Genomic DNA, 18,334 nt, shown 5'->3' on the forward strand with positions numbered 1-18,334 from the left:
TGATGCGCGTTCCCGTAGCCCCGTCTCTGCCCAGGTCGGTCCTCCCCCGAGCGACTCCCGGAAGTGTGCCAGCCAGCCCCTCACCCAATTTGGACCTCTTCAGGTCCTTCCTTGCGGCAGGCTTCTCCCTCCTCTTTGGATTGGGGGGCGGGGGTGGTGAGGGAGCATAGAAAGAATTGTGGGAAAATATGATGCTTGGGTTCTCGCTGCCCGACCCGGCTGTTGCTGGACAAGGCCTCGGTTCTACCTGAGATGTGTTCAACTGATGTAACAGTTATCCGTATGAATGAGGGGCACTGTGGTTTCCACATGTGTACATAGTCTGTGATGATCAATTTAGCAGGCTAATCGCCGCATCCGTGATCTCAAACGCTTAGCGTTTCTTTGTATTGGAGCATTGCAAACCTTAACTACTTGGAAATATACAATTAACCGTCGTCATAGTAACAGTTACCCTACTGTGTACAGAAGCCTAGACGTTATTCCTCCTTCCCCGTACCCACGAGCTACCCTCTCTCTCTCCATGCCCCTCCCTCCCTGACGTCCCCTTGTTTAAATGGAGTGACAGCACAGACCCACTCCCCTTGCCCAGGTGCCCGCAGATCGAGGATGCGCATAGGCGAAGCCGGGTTCGATACCCAGAGGTGGCGGAAGCGGCTGCACGGAAGGAGCACACGGCCCTCAGAGGTGGTCGTGGCCCTCGCATCCCTCCACACCCACGCGGTGTAGTGGGAGAAGGTACTATGGCAGTGTTGTGCCGGATTTTGAGATCTCCAGAAAATCATCAAGTCTGAAGTCCGTGCTGAGGCATAAAGGTGGCTTATTCAGGTTAATCTAGGTCTCCCAGCCACCTCCCCCAGCCCTGCAGGGCTGCGTGGGGGAGAGACAGCTGAGGCTGCTGCAGGATCTGCAGGGAGGGCAAAAAAGGAGAGAGCGAGCCCGAGAGCTCCGCGGTTGAACAGCCCAGGGTTCTTATACATTTCAGGCTATTAATTACACAGTGATGATTTAGCAGGCTTCTATTGGTGGGTCTGAAGCAAGCAACTTTCAAAAAGAACAAATTGATGGGCTATAGGGTGGTGGTCTTCTCAAACACCAGATTCCTCCTTCCTGAGGAGTGGTCTGCCCACGTGACCTGCCAGGTGTCAGGCCTGGAGTTCACACAGCCCCCAGCCAAGCCATTAAAGCAGAATCGCAAGAGCAGAAAACATCTAGGTTCTTCAGCAGGTGTGTCCCAGAGCAGACTCTGCGGCTAGGAACTGAGCCTTGGTAAGAGGGCGGCCGGGGGGCAGAGTCCAGCTGCCCGCAGCCACTAGGCGCAGGGCCGGCCTGGAGGAACGGCTGCGGCCCATCCTCTGGACTCTGTCTCCCTGGGGGCAGTGAGCCCTCGCCACCCGGTCCCGAGGCTTTGCACTTCACAATGAACCAGGAATGGGCGGTCTGGGCAAGCCGGCTTGATGAAGAATATTCTAGCTTCGCCGCCTTCGTTCCCTCTCTCCACATTGACTCACTGAGTCGTGCTACGTGTCAGGAAGCGCCTGGCCTATTACGGGAGCTCCACAAAGTCCCACCGAGCGCCCTACCAGCCGCTCAGTCACAGGACGCGACCTGAAAGCAGCGGGAAGCCGGTCACCCCGCAGTCCCGGCTCCGCCCCTCCTGACCGGGGGGGCCACTCCAGTTCCTCCCAACGCCACCTCCCTCTGAGGCGGCTCTAGGCGGAGGGAGATCCCAATGCCGGAGGCCCGCCGCCCTCTCCAGCTTCGAGCCTCCCACTTTGTAACAGCCCAGAAGCCGGAGTCTCATGCCAAGCTAATGTCCTGCTCCGCCTTAGTTTCGGGAACCTCCCGGAAAGCTTTCTGACTGGAGCCTCGGTGAGACGGCGCTCGATTGATTCGGCCTGCCTCCACAGCCAGAGGAGACAGCTTCACCACGGCACCTCCACGGCCGGAGCGAGACCTCACTGCGCACGCGCAGTAGACAGCCCAGGGACCCACCAATGGAGCGTTCCGGAGGGGAGCGAGAGCCCGGAGCCGTCAGGTACCGAGCACTGGAGGGGCTCAAAGAGAGAAAAGGGGGACTCGGCGAGGGGAGAAGGAGAGCTGAGTCTGGGGGTCTCTGGGAGCCGGGGCGTAGGGGCAGAGAGGAGGCCGCCTCGCAGGGAACTGCGGCCCGGAAACGCCAGCTGTGCATTATCCGCAGGCTCCTGGACCTGCCCTGGGAAGACGTGCTGGTCCCTCACATCCTGACCCGGGTCCCGCTGCGCCAGCTGCTCCAGCTGCAGCGCGTCAGCCGGGCATTCCGGGCGCTGGTCCAGCTGCACCTGGCGGGGCTGCGCCGCTTCGACGCCGCCCAGGTGAGCCGGAGACTGGGACCCTGCTCCCGCCTGGGTCCCGCCCCCGTCCCGTCTCCTGCCCAGCCCCCAGCTCCACTCTCCACCTTTCCCGACCCCCTTGGGCCGCCAGCGCTGCCCGGATGCTATAAGCCCGACGGGGAGTACTGGGTGGTGAGCCCGAAGGAGCATAGGATCTCTCCTTGGAGAGCAGGCGGTTGCCAGGAAACAAGTCAGGGGCGGATGGGCAGTGTGCATCCCTCCCTCCGACGGGGCTGAGTGTGCAGGTGCCTCCCCTCGCGCAGGTGGGTCCGGAGATCTCGCGGGTCGCCCTGGCCTGGATGCTGCGAGACGCCCAGGGGCTGCAGGAGCTGGCGCTGGCGCCGTGTCACGATTGGCTGTCGGACCAGGACCTGGTGCCGCTGCTGGCGCGGAATCCGCAGCTGCGGAGTGTGGCGCTGGCCAGCTGCGTCCATCTGAGTCGCCGGGCGCTGGGGGCGCTGGCCGAGGGCTGCCCTCGCCTGCAGCGTCTGTCGCTCGCACACTGTGACTGGGTGGACGGGCTGGCACTGCGTGGCCTTGTCGACCGCTGCCCGGCCCTGGAGGAGCTGGACCTCACCGCCTGCCGCCAGCTCAAGGACGAGGCCATAGTTTACCTGGCGCAGAGGCGCGGGGCCGGCCTCCGCAGCCTGTCTCTGGCGGTGAACGCCAACGTAGGGGACACCGCAGTCCAGGAGTTGGCCAGGAACTGCCCGCAGCTTGAGCACCTCGACCTCACTGGTTGCCTCCGCGTGGGAAACGATGGCGTCAGGTGCCAGGGCCGGGGGGGCCGTAAGGTGGTGGTGGTGGTGGGTGGTGGTGCTGAATGGAGAGGTTTTGAAAATTCTTGCTAACTTCTGCTGGGCCTCTGGGATTGCCCAGGTCCAAGAGCCCACAGTTCACAAACTTTTCTGGGCCAGTATTGGCACACTGGGAGAGTTCACCTGTTGAGTCTGTTTCTGGCTTCTGGGCTCAGGAACCGGGGCAGAGCTGAGGGGCAGGAAGTCTTGAGGTCCAAGGCCTCTCCCCTTGCACATGGGAAAGAAGGGCGGAAACGACCCCCCAAGCCAGCTGGCTGCCCCTAGCCTCACCCCGCTCCTCCCCCAGGACTCTGGCTGAGTACTGCCCGGCGCTGCGCTCGCTGCGGGTGCGGCACTGCCACCACGTGACCGATTCCAGCCTGAGCCGCTTGCGGAAGCGCGGTGTGGACATCGACGTGCAGCTGCAGCTGCACCAGGCCCTAGTGCTGCTGCAGGACATGGCGAGCTTCGCGCCCTTTGTCAACCTGCAGGTCTGAGCTGCCTGCTGCTGGAGCACAGCTGGACTGTGTGGCTGGGACCTGATGCCAAGCTGTAGGGACATTAACTGGGGGGGAGGGTCTCTGTGTGAGGCGGGGGCCCAGCCCTACCCTAGAGGTTCAAATAAAGATCATTTATCCGCCTCTTGCCTGGTGCTGCCCTGTTGGATTCAAAAGTGAAGCTGGGGCTGGGAGAGAGGGTGAAAGGTCAGACAAGTACAGAATATCTCAGCCCTGAGGTAGAAATGACCAGAACTGCTCACAGCTTCCTTGGGTCACTTTTATTGTGTCCGTGGAGGCAGCTCCAACAGTAGGTGGGTGCTATGGAGCCAGGAAGCTGAGGACAGGGATGGGGACAGGAGTTGAGGAGGGGCCTGTGTGGGGACAAGGGGCTCCTGCCTCCCTGTGGGACTGGAGCCACAAAGGCCCCGGGCGGGCAGAGTCCGAGAGCGCCTCAATGGAAGCGGTACTTTCTGGCGGGCTTGAGGTTGATGTACGTGGCTTTCATCTCCTCCGCCTCAGGGCTCCGCACATCTTTGAATCGCTCCCCTTTGGTGCTCACCACCTGGTTGTCAATGTACCGGATAAGCTTCTTGGGAGCCTGCATAGCAATTCCACAGTGAGTGGCAGAAGCCAGGAACCAGCCCGTCCCTACCACCCCCTCCACTCTCACCTCCTTGGGAGCCATGGGCCGGTGAACCTTCTGATCCTCTGCACTGTCCACCATCATGTACCTGCCAAAGACAACTGGATGAGCGCCTGCCCCCCAAGGAAGGCCTGCCAGGGCCTGGCCCAGCCCAACCCAGACTCACTTCTGTAGGATGAAGGATTTCAACTCATCCTTCTGGGGGCCTCGGAGGCGCCTGGGCAGGTCCTGCCAAGGAGGAGGCCTGGTCTAAGCCCAGTGGCAGTAAGTGGGGACAGGGAGGGATGGAGCTTTCCCCCGGGTAAAGTGCAGCCACAGCTGCATGAACAGGGCCAAGGGCCAGAGCCCAGAGAGAGGATACCTGGTTGGAGCTGTCCCAGTCCTGGGGCCCCACTTCCTTCCCCTCTACCAGCATCTGTACAGCTTCTTCCAGGTCGCCCCGAGCTTTGGCCAGCACCCACTGGGCCTGCTCCACCGAGCAGGTGGGGAACACCTCCAGGAGTACATCCACTCCAGGCAGGAGCTCCTCCTCAGTGCCAGCTGCCTGTGGGCACAGACAAAGACAAGAAGTGGGGCTCCCTCCTTCCCTGACTTGCAGGTCCCCCTTCAGCGCCCTCTCCCCAGTACCTCCTCTTGGGCACCCTCAGTGGCAGCCGAAGACCTGGCCTCTTCTTTGAGCTTGTCAGGCCGCTGCAGAGGTTCAGGGGAGATGGACACCTGGCCTTGGGCACTAGAACTCTGTGGCTGCAGGTTCTCTTAAAGAGGCAGAAAACAAGAGGTATGTTGGGGCTTAGTGTGTGTGTTCCGAGGTGTTGCTGTGATGCACCCAGGAGCACCCCCTCACCTTTGTTTCTGGCATCACTCAGCTGCCCTGAGAGTTTCTGCATCATGTCCCCTACTGTGGACCTGAGGACCAACAGGCCGATGAGATGTGGGAATGCCTCTGCCCACCTCCCAGCGCCAGCCAGCTCCCCTCTGAGCCATGCCCTACCTTGGGATGCAGGCGAAGCCAGGGACATAGGCCTCCATCATCTCAGTGAAGGCCTCCATGTCAAAATTCTCCTCAGAGGGACCAGAGGGGCCCAGATCCTCGAGCACCCCAAGCACATAGGAGAAGATGACCTCATCCAAACCGCTGTGGGGGAAGAGAAGGCATGCCTGGGTTGGACGGTGGATACCTCTCCCACCCCCATTGCTACTTTGCTGGACACCCTGGCTTTTGGCTTCATTGGGCCTGGGAGTCCAAACTCAGTCCATAAGCTGGAGGATGCCCACCCCACCCGCGCCCTGACCCCTCCAGTGACAGTGATGGGATGGGCTGCCAGGAAGCCCCCTCAACCCTGCCTTGGGAATGGGCAGCGTGTGACCCTGTCCAGGCTCCCCCAGCCCTGACCCAAGCATGCTCCTCCCGCAGGAGCGGCCTCTACCTGCAGTCGGCATCTGGGAGGTGCGTCTGGACAAATGCGAGCAGGGCATCACTGACAATCCTCTCTAGCTCCATGCTCTCTCCTTGTCTGCAGAGACACAAAGTAGGCGGGACTGCCAGGCCCTTTTCAGCCTGCCTCCACCCGCTGGGTCGGGGACAGCTGCCCTTCCCTCCTGGCTTTCTGGGGACCCATCTGTCTCTGGGGCCTTCCCAGCCCCCTCTGCTGCCACTCCTGCCACCTCCTCCAGCCTCGAACAGGGCATGGCACTGTCTCAGAGAAGGCCTCCAGAGGGGGGATTCCACCCCCCTGCCCTCCTCCCAACGTCCCTCATCCCACTCCTCAGCAGCGGGCCAGAACCTCTGGCAAAAGCCCAAGGTCTTGGGGTCACATGCCTCCTGGCTGCTGAGGAATCCCAGCAGTGAGGAGGCCACTTGGCTTCCAAGTGCAGCCACAAGGGGCTTCATTGTGTAGCCCCTCCAGGAGCAGGCCTCCTGACCAAGCACGGCTCTTCTTCCACTCAGAAAAGGCCACCCACCCTCTCAGCATAAAGGGGCTTTTCTGGCTTGGGGGCCCAGATAGAAGGGGCAGGCTTTCATGAACTTGCTCTTCCTGCCCAAACCCCGCCCCTCCAGCAGCCTGGGATACCCAAGGAGGACTGGCCATTCTCTTTCCCAAGGCCTGCTCCCCTGTGAGTCTCAGCCTTGCCCACCTCCCCAGCCTCTACTGCCTCCTCACCCCTTCCACACCCAAGCAATCCTGTCCTGTTAGTTCTATTCTATCCACTTCTCTCCACCTCCAGTCTGGCTTCTCCATCATTTCTAACAAATCTCTTGAGCTAAGGTTGCCAGCAGTTAATTTTCCTGATTTTGGTCAGATTAGATTGACTGGTCCTCTGAGCTTGCTGATTCTGTCTAGTTTAATTTACAAAGATGGGGGGTAGGGGACAGATGTTCAGGTAGCAGTCATGATGCTGGTTAGGATGTCTGCATCACAGTGCCTGGTTTCAGCTGCTTACTAATGCAGACCACGAGAGGCAAAAGCTGAAGGCTCAAGTAGTTGGCTTCCAGCAACCAATATGGGAGACATGAATTGAGTTCTCAGCTCCCAGCTTCCACCTGGCCACCTGGCCGTTGGTAGCATTTGGGGGACAAGCCAGTGGATGGAGCGCTTGTCTGTCTCTCCTTGCCTCTCAAATACTTTTAAAAGGGTAGGGAGGAAAAAAAAGGGAGGGTAGGGAGGAAGAACGGGGGGGGGATAGGGAGAAAAAAAAAGGGGGTAGGGAGGACACTTTTTTTAATGAGTACACCTAATATCTGCCATTTCAATAGCACCAATGTTAACAACACACTCTCCTGGTTTCCTTCTACGTCTCTGGCCATTTTTCCCTGGCGCCTTCCCTGGCCCCCTCCAAATGTTGGAGCTCCCCAAGCTCAAAGCCACTGCGCTTCTCGCTGTTCTCATTCCCTTCCTCTGGAAGATCTCATCTGGCCCTTAACTGTAGGAAACAAATATCACCAAGTCCCCTGGGTCCAGTCCTCCAGTCCAGTCCTCCAGTCCAGTCCCCTGCTCTGAGTTACAGGCTTGTACATCTAGCTCTTTGGTACCACTACATCCCAAAGTGTTTCCCTCCTCCAAGGCCATCCTCAGTAAATGTGTGTCTGAGTACCCAGCTGTTCCGTACTTCTGGAAATGATCCTTGCTACTGTCCCCGCCCTGACTTCCCTTTCAGCCCAGCTGTTCCCTCTCAGCGCGTCTACTTCTCCCCACCTCTGCCTCTACATTACTTCTTGCACATAAGAGCTTCCAAACCCTTCTCCCCACTACCATCTTTGCTCTAGCAACCAAACTCCACATTTTAGCCTCTTATTTATTTTTTTTTCAAAAATCATGTGTTCTCAAGGTGGCTGTGTGGCCTGGAGGTGAAGACACAGGTTAACACACCTGCAATCCCATTGCGGAGTACCTGGGTTCATTACCCACCTCATAGCTCATGATTCATTTTCCCTTGAAGGCTGTTGGGATGGCTCAAGTAACTGCCTTCCTATCACCTGGATTGAGTTCCTGGCTTCTGGCTCTGGCCTCAGCCCAGCTCACACCATTGCAGGTATGTGGGAATGGGAGCTCTCTGTCTAGCTCTCTTAGTCTTTTAAATATGTACAGTTTCTTGGCTTAGTACGTTCCTGCTACAACTCCAATAAGTCCAACATCTTCACAGCCTTCAGTCTGGGCCTTAGCCCCATCATGCAGCCCCCTCAATCACCCTGGTTTGATTTCAGCCAGCCAATGAATGCTCAAGTTGTATCCCAGTAAGGACCTTGGTACAGGTCTCTGCCTGGGCACCATGCCACATCGACCCCTTCACTTACTCCTTCTTGACCCCTCGCTCTCAGTTCAAAATCCTCTTCCTCAAGGAGCACCTCCTCTGAACCTCTAGAACTGATTTGGTTCCAATCCATTCATTCATTCTTTCCTTTTTTTTTTGTTCTAAACATTTATTTTATTTTTATTGGAAAGTCGATATACAGAGAGGAGGAGACAGACAGGAAGATCTTCCATCTGCTGATTCACTCCCCAAGTGGCTGCAACAGTTAGAGCTGTGCTGATCCGAAGCCAGGAGCCAGGAGCTTCTTCCAGGTCTCCCACATGGGAGCAGGGTCCCAAGGCTTTGGGCCATCCTCCACTACTTTCTTAGGCTGCAAGCAGGGAGCTGGATGCGAAGCAGGGCTGCCGGGATTAGAATTGGCGCCCATATGTAATCCCGGTGTGTGCAAGGTGAGGACTTTAGCCGTTAGGCTACCACGCCAGGCTCATCTTTCTTTCTCTCTTTTTTTAAGATTTCCTTATTGGGTGGCACTGTGGCATAGTAGATAAAGTCACCAGCTGTGATGCTGGCATCCCATATAGGCTCTGGTTCTAGTCCTAGTGCCTCCATTTCCCATCCAGCTTCCTGCTAATGCACCTGGGAAAGCAGGGAGGAGGGCTCAAGTGTTTAGGTCCCCAAGTGGGAGACCTGGAAAAAAAACTTATAAATCCTGTCTTCACACCATCCCAGCTCTGGCCATTGCAACCATTTGGGGAATGAATCAGCAAATGGAAAATCTCTCTCTGCCCACACCTGCATATTGCTGCCTTCCAAACAAATAAATAAATCCTAAAAAATAAATAACTTAAAAATAGTTTATTGTCTGTGTGAAAGGCAAAGAGAGTCGGTGGGCAAGAGAGAGCTATCTATCAGGTTGCTCCCCAAATGTCAGTAACAGCTGGGGCTGAGGAGCCAGGAATTCCATCTGGTCTCCGACATGGGTGGCAGGAATCCCAGTACTTAAACCATTATCTAGTGCCTTCCAGGCACATTAGCAGGAAGCTGGATAGAAAATGTAGAATATCCAAGACTCAAAAAACTGACATTCCAAAGAAAAAGAAAACCTGACATTTCAACATAGCATTCATATCCCACGTGAGGGCTTCAGCCACTGCAGCCCATGCCCGCCCCACCCCATCACCTCCCACTCTCATCTCAGGCTGTGCTTGCCCTGCCTCAGCAGCATCCTCACAGCTACAGCTGATCATCTGTAGTTCCAGTGTCTAACATGATCACTGGAGCTGTGATGGTCACAGTGTCTAACATTTCTGCAGTGACTGCAGGAAGATAGGAACTGTGCCCTGGGTGGACTCACCTGGGCATGCTCAACATCTCTCACCAAATGGGCACTCCATAATTGAGCTACTTCCCCTTCTACAGAGAAGCTGGGGCCCTGGGAGGGTTAATGCCTTACCCAGTCACCCGGCTTGCCTATGGTCATCAAGATTTAATCTAGTGTCTAGGGCCCAGCAGCATGGCCTGGCGGCTAAAGTCCTCACCTTGAACGCCCCGGGATGCCATATGGGCGCTGGTTCTAATCCTGGCAGCTCCACTTCCCATCCAGCTCCCTGCTTGTGGCCTCGGAAAGCAGTGGAGGACGGCACAATGCATTGGGACCCTGCACCCGCTGGGAGACCCGGAAGAGGTTCCAGGTTCCTGGCTTCGGATCGGCACACACCGGCCCGTTGCGGCTCACTTGGGGAGTGAATCATCGGACAGAAGATCTTCCTCTCTGTCTCTCCTCTCTGTATATCTGACTTTGTAATAAAAATAAATAAATCTTAAAAAAAATCTTAAAAAAAAAATCCAGTGTCTACTCTAGGGCTACTCTGTGGATGGAGAAGATATCAAGACTTGCAGGTGCGTTGGGCCAGGGCTATCACTTACGGTCAAAGTGGCCTCATACCCTGAGTGGTCACACAGTCACTGTGATAGCACAGGAGTTATATTAGGAAGCACGGAAATGCTTGTCTGTTGGACCCTGGGGACTTGGGGTGGGGGGATGCTGCCCTCCGGCAGATGCATGACCTTGTGTGCCCAGGAACCTCTGCAGGAACAAAGGCTCCTGGTGCTTGAGGGGAGTGCAAGTCTCAGCAAGAAGCTTCTCAGGGAAGCTGACTGATTCTGACTTGCTAACCAAGGTCCACTGGTCAGGAAGCTGGGAAAGGGAAAACTCCTCAGTGTCCCTAAAGAAAGGCTCCCTCCCCAGAGCTTCCTAAGGGAACATCTTCCACTCGCCCTTCTTAGGCTGCCTGACCCTCACCCAGCTTGCCTGCTGCTCTCTTGTCCCTGCCCTCCCCAGCTTGTCCCTCCTGCCCAGGGCCTCTTCCCAATAGTTGTCTCCCTGCCTGAGCCAGGGAGATCTGGTTTACTAAACTGTTTTCCTAAGTCATGAGTCTGAGCAGCCATCTTCCTTTAGTGTAGAGATGTGATTTCCACAAAGCTTTCCACATTTCCAGATGTAACCTACAGAATCCATGACTTTGAGGGATCACTCATTAGTGCTGCCTAGTAAATGGGACTGTCCCTCTGTCATGAGTCCTCCTTCAATAGCTCTGATGATGGGCATGACAGGTAGGCATTGCCCACTGCTGACCAGGCACTGCCCCAGCACTGTACATATGCAACGTACTTCCAAGAACTCACGAAAGGGTGGGTCTCACAGTGCAGCGGGTTATGCCACCACCTGTAACACCCACATCTTACATCAGTTTTTGTTTTCTCTTTTTTTGTTGGTTTGTATCTGTTCTAAATCTCAGCTATACCATTTCTGATTCAACTCCCTGCTCATGCACCTGGGAAAGCAGCAGAGGATGACCCAAATACTTGGGCCCTGACACCCACATGGGAGACCTGGATGGAGTTGTGGGTGCTGGGTTTGGTCTATCCCAGGCTCCAGCTGTTGTGTGCATTTGGGAAGTGAACTGGCACAGGGAAGATTCTCTGTGTCACTCTGCTTTTCAAACAACACTGCTTCTAAACAACACTCATGTAAGAGCTGGCTGTCCCATTAGGTTACCTGATTCAACACTGGGCTCTGGCCCAATTGCAGCTGCCTGCTAAATAAGACCCCTAATGGCTCAAGTAACTGGGTTACTGCCACCCAGATGGAAAAAATGGACTGAATTAAGCTCCCAACAACTGGAGTATGAACTAACAGACAGAAGTTCTCTGTTTGCTTCTGCACCTAGAATTTGAAGGGAAAAAAAAGTTCATGGAAAATGGAATTAAATTAAGCTTATTTTGGTGCTAACAAATGTTGAAATTCATATGAGGGGTCTTCAAAAAGTTTGATGGAGAAGTAAACATGGATTGCAAAACATTTTTGCATGAAAATTTTAAAGTTTCATTTTTTTAAAAAAGATTTATTTTACTTGAAAGTCAGAACTATAGAGAAAGAGGGAGAGACAGAGATCTTTCACCCACTGACTCCCAAAAACGGTGCCATGGCCAGAGCTGGGCCAGTCCAAAACCAGGAGCCAGGAGCTTCTTCCATCTTCTCCACATGAGTGCAGGAGCCCAAGGACCTGGGCCATCCTCTGCTGCTTTCCTAGGCACATTAGCAGGAAGCTGGACTTAGAACCAGCGCTCATATGGGTTGCCTGTGCTGCAGGCGGAAGATTAACTTGTTATGACACTGTGCTAGTCCCCAAGTTCCACTTTCTGTGATTTTTTTGAGTGACTGTAAATTAACTTAACTAACCTACATTAACCCCAAAATGCATATATGAACCTTATCCCCACTTCACCCAAAAGGAAATGGAAGTACTGAGAAGTTGAATCCCTTGCCAGAAATCACAAAGCAAGTTTGTGGTGGATACACTCAGGCCTCTTGGTCCCAGAGAACCCACACTGTCACCATGCCACACCATCTCCATGCCAGTAACAGGGCTGCAGGCTGTTACTGTTCCTGTCTGACCCGCTTCAGAATCTTGGCCCACACTGTCCTGCCGGCTTAGAACATCTCCCGTCTCTCCAAATCACATCCTGTGGGACCTGTTTTCTCCCCGCGGCCCACCCCAACAAGCCAACACGATGCCTCCCACTGGCCCCAGAGCTCCTCGGGGACCGGACACAGGCCTGGACGCCCCTGCTACCTAGTGGAGACCCTCTGAGACGGGCGTGAGGGGGCTGTGCCCCTCCCTTGGGTGGCGGACGGGGAGCAGGCCGTGTTGGGAGGGCTGTCCTGAGGAACGCGGGTGGGCAGGTCTGGTAACGAGCTCTTCCGTGCTTCCTCCATCCCAGCAAAGCCCTCCTCCTGGGGCATGAGTCCCATAGTGCAAGCCCCAGGGGACCCTTGCAAGCAGCAAGGACATGGAGGAAACCGGGCGCCTGACATCCAGTCAGGCAGGGCACACACGGGCTTGAGAGATAGGGGCACACAGGAAGTGGGAAAGCGATAATGACCGGCCCCCTGAAGCAAGAGCGCCTGAAACCCGCTAGTGGGGCACCCAAAAGCATCCATAATAGTGGAGCCGAGGGCATGGGGATGCAGTTGCGGCCTTCGGGGACACTCGAAGAGCCAGCCTGAGGAAACTGGATATGCCTTCATACAGGACACAGAGAGAATCGGAGACAGGGGTCGGCGAGCCCGGGTGGGGGATACCAGGGGGAAACATTCAGGTCAGGTACCCGGGCCAACGCTCTCTGCGACTCTCCTACCCCTGGGTCAGGGGCTGGAGGGGTAATCACCTGCTCCGTCGGGCGCCGCCGGCGACTTGTCCCGCGCGGTGCAGCTCTCATCCCCCAGCCCCACCAACGAGATCAAAGGCGGGGCCCAGAGAGGTTCCCGTTCGCAGACGCTGTAGCTGCCATTTTTGAGAAGGGCTCATTGTCTACAACGGGGCGGGATAGCTCCCCCTAGTCTCTTCTATCCCCGAGCTTTGGATGGGAAAGCCACGGCGGCCATTTTTCATGCGGGTACGGAGGAGCTAGGCGTAGAGGTACCCCGCCCCCAGCCCCCGCAATGGGTAGAATTGCAGGTGCTGTGTTTTTGTGTGTTCCTGCGACCGGCTTTCCTTCTGCCGAAGCCGAACCTCGCTCCCGGCGTTTCTGCCCGCAAATTACATATTCACCCTCCTCTCCGTGTTTTTCCCGCCCCTCCAGAGAGGACGCTGCAGCTCTTTGCTAGGATCCGGTGACCCTTATTCACAGGTGTGGTTCTTGTCCCCAAATCCCAGCGTCTTTTTCCCTTCGTGTCCAGTCCAGGTTCAAGCCCTGGCACCTAATCAAGTCAGAGTCCGCCTTGCCCACCTGGTATGTTCCCAGGAACCCCGAAACGGGTCCTGAAAGAAGGAGTCCCCTTGCAGGGTAAACTAGCCCAGCCGGTGGAGATGAGTCCTTTGTCCATGCTAGACACTTGAGAGAAGGCTGGGGACCCAGAAGCTGTATCCCCCACCTCCCCTGAGGCTCACAGTCCCAGAACCTCTGCAAAAGGGGTCGTAATCCGCCCTCCAGGGACCTTCTCTCCACGTGTCTCCATTGCACAACTGCTCGCAGGGACTCTATTTGCAACCCTCCTTTCCTGGAACCTTCAGAGCTGTCCCGAATTCTGGTCAAAGCCGCCCGACCACTGTCCTTGACACCGTGTGACTTCCCTCTTTCCCCTTCCCCTGCTCTCTTAAATGGTATCTGGGAGCAGCTAGATAGCAGAAAAACAAAACAAAACAAAACAAACAAAAAACACTTTCTGAGCTTTCAGCAAAGATGGAGTGAGAGATTTCAAACTCTCCCACACCTCCATGGCAGGGGTCAGACCCAAAGGCCAGAGGCCCAAAAGTGAGTTAAGGAGGGGGACCACCTCACACCAAGGACACACAAACTATAAGATATGGGTACCAGGGAGTCCCTGCTCTCCTGCATTCCACGGTCGCCCAGACCCTGAAGCCACTTACATTCTCTGTCCCCTCAGCTTTCTGTCTCCCTCCAGATGATGGGCGCAGACTCCAAGGAGGAAGCAAAGAACCCTCTCCCCCTGCCCCTGGCTCCCTCAAATACAGCTGGTGTTTGGATACCTGCATTTCACCTAAGCTGGAAGCCCAGGCTGAGCGTGCCCTCCATGGTTCCTCACAGAGTACAAGGCACTGAGTCCAGTGAGGGGCAGAAAACTGCATCCAGTGGGCTGGTGTCAATAGGTAGGAGGGATTCAGAGGCCGAGATGAGAAAGGGAATGTTGAGAGGAATGGTGGAGGCTGGGAGAAGGGAGTTCCCACTCCGGCTTGAGGTCAAAAAGAGCTGCCTGGCCAGGGTGTCTGGCCCTTCCACACCTTCCTCCTTTCTCAGAGGAGCATGGAGGGCAGGGGTGGGGGTGGGGGTACTGTTTAAGGCTGGAGTTGAAATGATCCCTGCAGATCCAGCCCCAGGAAGACGACAGAGTGGAGAGAGAGAGTGGAGGTTTCATGGGTAAGTGTTTTCCCTTGCTGGAATTCACACAGGGCCGGGGCACATCACATGCCTCCTGGGTGTGTTGGTTGGGAGTTCTCTCCACCGGGGAGAGATGTGGGCTGCAGCTGGTTTCCGGGAGGACTGCAGCCAGTCCTTGGTCCAGCTTTGCAGAGCCGGTGTGCTTCCAGGACACCCAGCTCCTCCACTCCACCATCCCCAGCACGGAGCTGCAGGCTTTTTCAGGAAGGTGGGACTCCTAGGCTCTTATCTGGGGGACCCCCTTTAGCTCAGGAAGTACCCCCAGTGTGCAGAGAGATGTCCTCTTCGCAGTGTGTCTGTTCGGGCTCTTTCAGCAGCCCCTTGCTACCCCCAATCCTGTGTCTGGCCTCATGGGGCACACCCTGAGGCAGACAGCAAAACTGACAACAGTATCCCTGGGGAATAGAATGCCTGCCCATCCTCCTCCCTTTATACCCGCGTTCAATTTCCGTTGGCATCTAGGAATCTCTTGTCCCTTCTTCCTTGCCTTCTCTCACATCAGGCCCCCTCAGGGAGAGGTATCCTAAGATCCCAGGTTCCTCTTCTGACTGACCCTGGGCTTTAACTTGCTCCATGTGGGAAGGGGAGACTACTCACCAAGCAGCATGGGAGGGCAGTGTCAGGGCTAAGAAAACTTTGGTTGCCTGGCTCTGAGAACTGAATTCTATAGGCCGTGAGCTCTAGCAGATACCCTAGGGACTCAGTTCTGGTGCCCGGCTGGGCTGCATCACCAATGGCAAGGCTATGGGAAAGCTGATGGCCACAGCCCAGTGCATGCTAGCAGACACTCCCGCAGGCTTCCCTCTTGCCTGTGGCGCCCATCTCTTCATCACTTTGACTCGAGCTACTTTTCTGCTCAGAGATTTCCCTGACTGCTCAAATCTGACCGTGCTTTTGAAGTCTTCCATAGTTTAACCTCTATCTAACTTTCTAAAAAGATGACCGTTGTCATCTTGTTACAATTTTATTTCTTTTTATTTATTTGAGAGAGAGATTCCTTCCATCTACCGTTTCACTTCCCAAATACATATAACTGCCATACATATAACTGCCAGGGCTGGGCCAGGCAAAGTGAGACCCTGGAACTCAACCTAGGTCTCCCATATGTGTGATAGGGACCAAAGTACTTGTTGAGTGAAGGACTCTGGATAAGATGCCAGGATTGGCTAACAGAGAAGGTTAGAGTAAGGCAAGGGAGAGGAGACTGTTCGGGCCAGGGCCTGGGGCACCAGCCTCTGTTGAGAGTCCTAGATTCCCACAAGCTATATGACTCACTCCCTGTCTCTGCCTTGCTGTCCTAACATCAAGTCAGTGGAGACCCTTGGCAGCCCAGATGTGTTATAGGTTTTGAACTTTGAAGGGTTATGTAAAAAGAGAGGATCAGGGGGTTGGCATCGTGGCATAGCAGGTGAATTTGATATGATATGATACCAGCATCCCATAGGGACACTCTAGTTTGGAAGCAGCTGCTCTACTTAATATCCAGCTCTCTGCTAATGCCCTGGGGAAAGCAGTGAAGAATGACCCAAGGATTTGGACCCCTGCACCCACCTGACAACTCGGCTGAAGCTCTTGTGGGGCTCACCTCTACAGGGCTTGGAGGACAATAAAATGCCCCATGGACATTTGAAAGCCTGCAGTCAGAGCTCCCTTGCTGGGACTGGGGAACAAAAGGAAGCTGCTGTACAGTTGAGGGTTACTTCCAGGGCAAAAAATGGAATGTCTTGAAGCAGTGAGGATCCTCACTGATGGGGAAAGTTCTTGAAGAGAATTCAAGTCTGTAGACCCAAGAGGACAGCCCGGGAAGACATAGAGCATGCCTTATGTTGATGTGGGACTCATCTAGTTTTTGCATACTGCATTGTTTTATAGAAGGATTTTTTTGAAAAGGCTTAGCAGCATGCCGGGAACCTGGAACCTCTTCCGGGTCTCCCACGCAGGTGCAGGGTCCCAATGCATTGGGTCGTCCTCAACTGCTTTCCCAGGCCACAAGCAGGGAGCTGGAAGTGGAGCCGCGGGGATCAGAACCAGCGCCCACATGGGATCCCAGGGGGTTCAAAGCGAGGACTTTAGCCGCTAGGCCACGCTGCCGGGCCCAAGAACCGGTACCTTTATGGGTTTCTAGCATTACAGATAGAGAATTAGCATGATATGCCACTGTACTAGTCCCTGAAATATATTTACTTTTTATGGTGAAAGGTAAGAGAGTAAGTATCTCTCTTTCTCTCATATTCTTTCCTTCATTTGCATTTTTTGCAATATCGTTTTCATATTTTATATATAGTATGGTTTTTAATGAATAGGTGTTGTTTTTATTTACTTTACTCAAGAGGCTGAGAGCTCTTGCTTCCTGGTACGCTCCCCAAATGCCCACAAAGGTCAGAAACAGGACCAGTTGCAATCTAGGTCTCCCATATGGGTGACAGGTACCCAAGTAGACCCATCAGAAGGTGATAGGCTAGGTTAGCTTTATTTATTTATTTAAAAGATTTATTTATTTTTATTGCAAAGCCAGATATACAGAGGAGGAGAGACAGAGAGGAAGATCTTCTGTCCGATGATTCACTCCCCAAGTGAGCGCAACGGGTGGTGCTGTGCCAATCCGAAGCCAGGAGCCAGGAACTTCCTCCAGGTCTCTTACACGGGTGCAGGGTCCCAAGGCTTTGGGCTGTCCTCGACTGCTTTCCCAGGCCATAAGCAGGGAGTTGGATGGGAAGTGGAGCTGTGGGGGATTAGAACCAGCGCCCATATGGGATCCCAGTGTGTTCAAGGCGAGGACTTATAGCCACTAGGCCACCGTGCGGGCCCTAGCTTTATTTATTGTAATGCTTATGTATATTAATCTACTTGAAAGGTAGAGCGCCAGGAAGAGAGAGAGAATCCTCATTCTAAAATTTATTCTCTCTGATGCAACAGCCAAGCCTGGATTAGGCAGAAACCAGGAGCCTTCATGTGGATCTTCCAGGTGGCTGACTGGAGTCCAATCCTTTGAGCCGTCATCAGCTCACTGCCTTCCCAGGATGCATCAGCAAGAAGCTGGATCAGAAGCAGAGAAACCAGAACTCCACAGGTACTCTGACATGCAGTGGTCCAACCTGCTGTGCCACAACACCATAGCCCATTTTCATACCTTTTTTTAAAACCCTTTTAAAGATTTATTTGTTTGAAAGGGTTCATTACAGAGAGATTTCTCCACAGGTTCATGGTTAACATCCCAAACAGTGGCAACAGATGGGGCTGGCCTCCTCCATGGGTGTGGGGGCTCAAGGACTTGGGTCATCTTTTGTTTCTTTCCTAGATACATTAGCAGGCAGCTGGATAAGAAGCAGAACAGCCAGAACTCAAACTGGCACCATATGGGATGCCATTATCACAGGCTACAGCTTAAGTTCCTGTGCCTCCATGTCAGCCCCTATGCCTCTCTCTTTTTTTTTTTTAATTGGAAAGTCAGATACATAGAGAGGAGGAGAGAAAGAGAGAAAGATCTTCCATCCGCTGATTCACTCCCCAGGTGACCGCAACGACCTGTACTATGCCGATCCGAAGCCAGAATCCAAGAACTTCTTCCAGGTCTCCCACGTGGGTGCAGAGTCCTAAGGCTTTAGGCTGTCCTCGACTGCTTTCCCAGGCCACAAGCAGGGAGGTAGATGGGAAGTGGAGCTGTGGGGAATAGAACCAGCATCCATATGGGATCCCAGTGTGTTCAAGGCGAGGACTTTTAGCCGCTAGGCCACCGCCGCCGGGCCCATCCCCTATGCTTCTTATAAATGAAGAAACAGACTTAAGAGTGCAAAATTGAAATTAAAACGG

General features: G+C 54.6%; 2 protein-coding genes across 2 annotated transcripts; one reads left to right on the top strand and one right to left on the bottom strand.

Moving 5' to 3' along the window:
* The first annotated feature begins 1,451 nt into the window (after window positions 1–1,451).
* Window positions 1,452–3,814, top strand: FBXL15 (F-box and leucine rich repeat protein 15). The gene is made up of 4 exons (XM_004579909.3): window positions 1,452–2,038; window positions 2,201–2,354; window positions 2,636–3,141; window positions 3,477–3,814. Exons 1-4 carry the CDS (start codon window positions 1,998–2,000, stop codon window positions 3,664–3,666), a joined length of 891 nt encoding a protein of 296 aa, XP_004579966.1. The 5' UTR covers window positions 1,452–1,997; the 3' UTR covers window positions 3,667–3,814.
* Window positions 3,815–3,932: 118 nt separating this feature from the next.
* CUEDC2 (CUE domain containing 2) lies at window positions 3,933–12,906 on the bottom strand. The gene is made up of 9 exons (XM_058671455.1): window positions 12,794–12,906; window positions 5,740–5,826; window positions 5,304–5,447; window positions 5,157–5,218; window positions 4,940–5,067; window positions 4,674–4,856; window positions 4,479–4,540; window positions 4,340–4,400; window positions 3,933–4,267 (listed from the first exon to the last, which is right to left on the bottom strand). Exons 2-9 carry the CDS (start codon window positions 5,811–5,813, stop codon window positions 4,121–4,123), a joined length of 861 nt encoding a protein of 286 aa, XP_058527438.1. The 5' UTR covers window positions 5,814–5,826; window positions 12,794–12,906; the 3' UTR covers window positions 3,933–4,120.
* Window positions 12,907–18,334: the final 5,428 nt, after the last annotated feature.

Source organism: Ochotona princeps, chromosome 13 (assembly GCF_030435755.1).
Source record: "Ochotona princeps isolate mOchPri1 chromosome 13, mOchPri1.hap1, whole genome shotgun sequence".
Lineage (NCBI taxonomy): Eukaryota > Metazoa > Chordata > Mammalia > Lagomorpha > Ochotonidae > Ochotona > Ochotona princeps.

Coding starts and splice junctions, on each gene's coding strand:
- CUEDC2 (XM_058671455.1), bottom strand. CDS start 5,813: ATGGAGCTAGAGAGGATTGTCAGTGATGCCCTGCTCGCATTTGTCCAG. Junction 4,401..4,478: donor AAATCCTTCATCCTACAGAA/GTGAGTCTGGGT, acceptor TGTCTTTGGCAG/GTACATGATGGTGGACAGTG. Junction 4,268..4,339: donor GGCCCATGGCTCCCAAGGAG/GTGAGAGTGGAG, acceptor ATTGCTATGCAG/GCTCCCAAGAAGCTTATCCG.
- FBXL15 (XM_004579909.3), top strand. CDS start 1,998: ATGGAGCGTTCCGGAGGGGAGCGAGAGCCCGGAGCCGTCAG. Junction 2,355..2,635: donor GCCGCTTCGACGCCGCCCAG/GTGAGCCGGAGA, acceptor CCCCTCGCGCAG/GTGGGTCCGGAGATCTCGCG. Junction 3,142..3,476: donor GTGGGAAACGATGGCGTCAG/GTGCCAGGGCCG, acceptor CTCCTCCCCCAG/GACTCTGGCTGAGTACTGCC.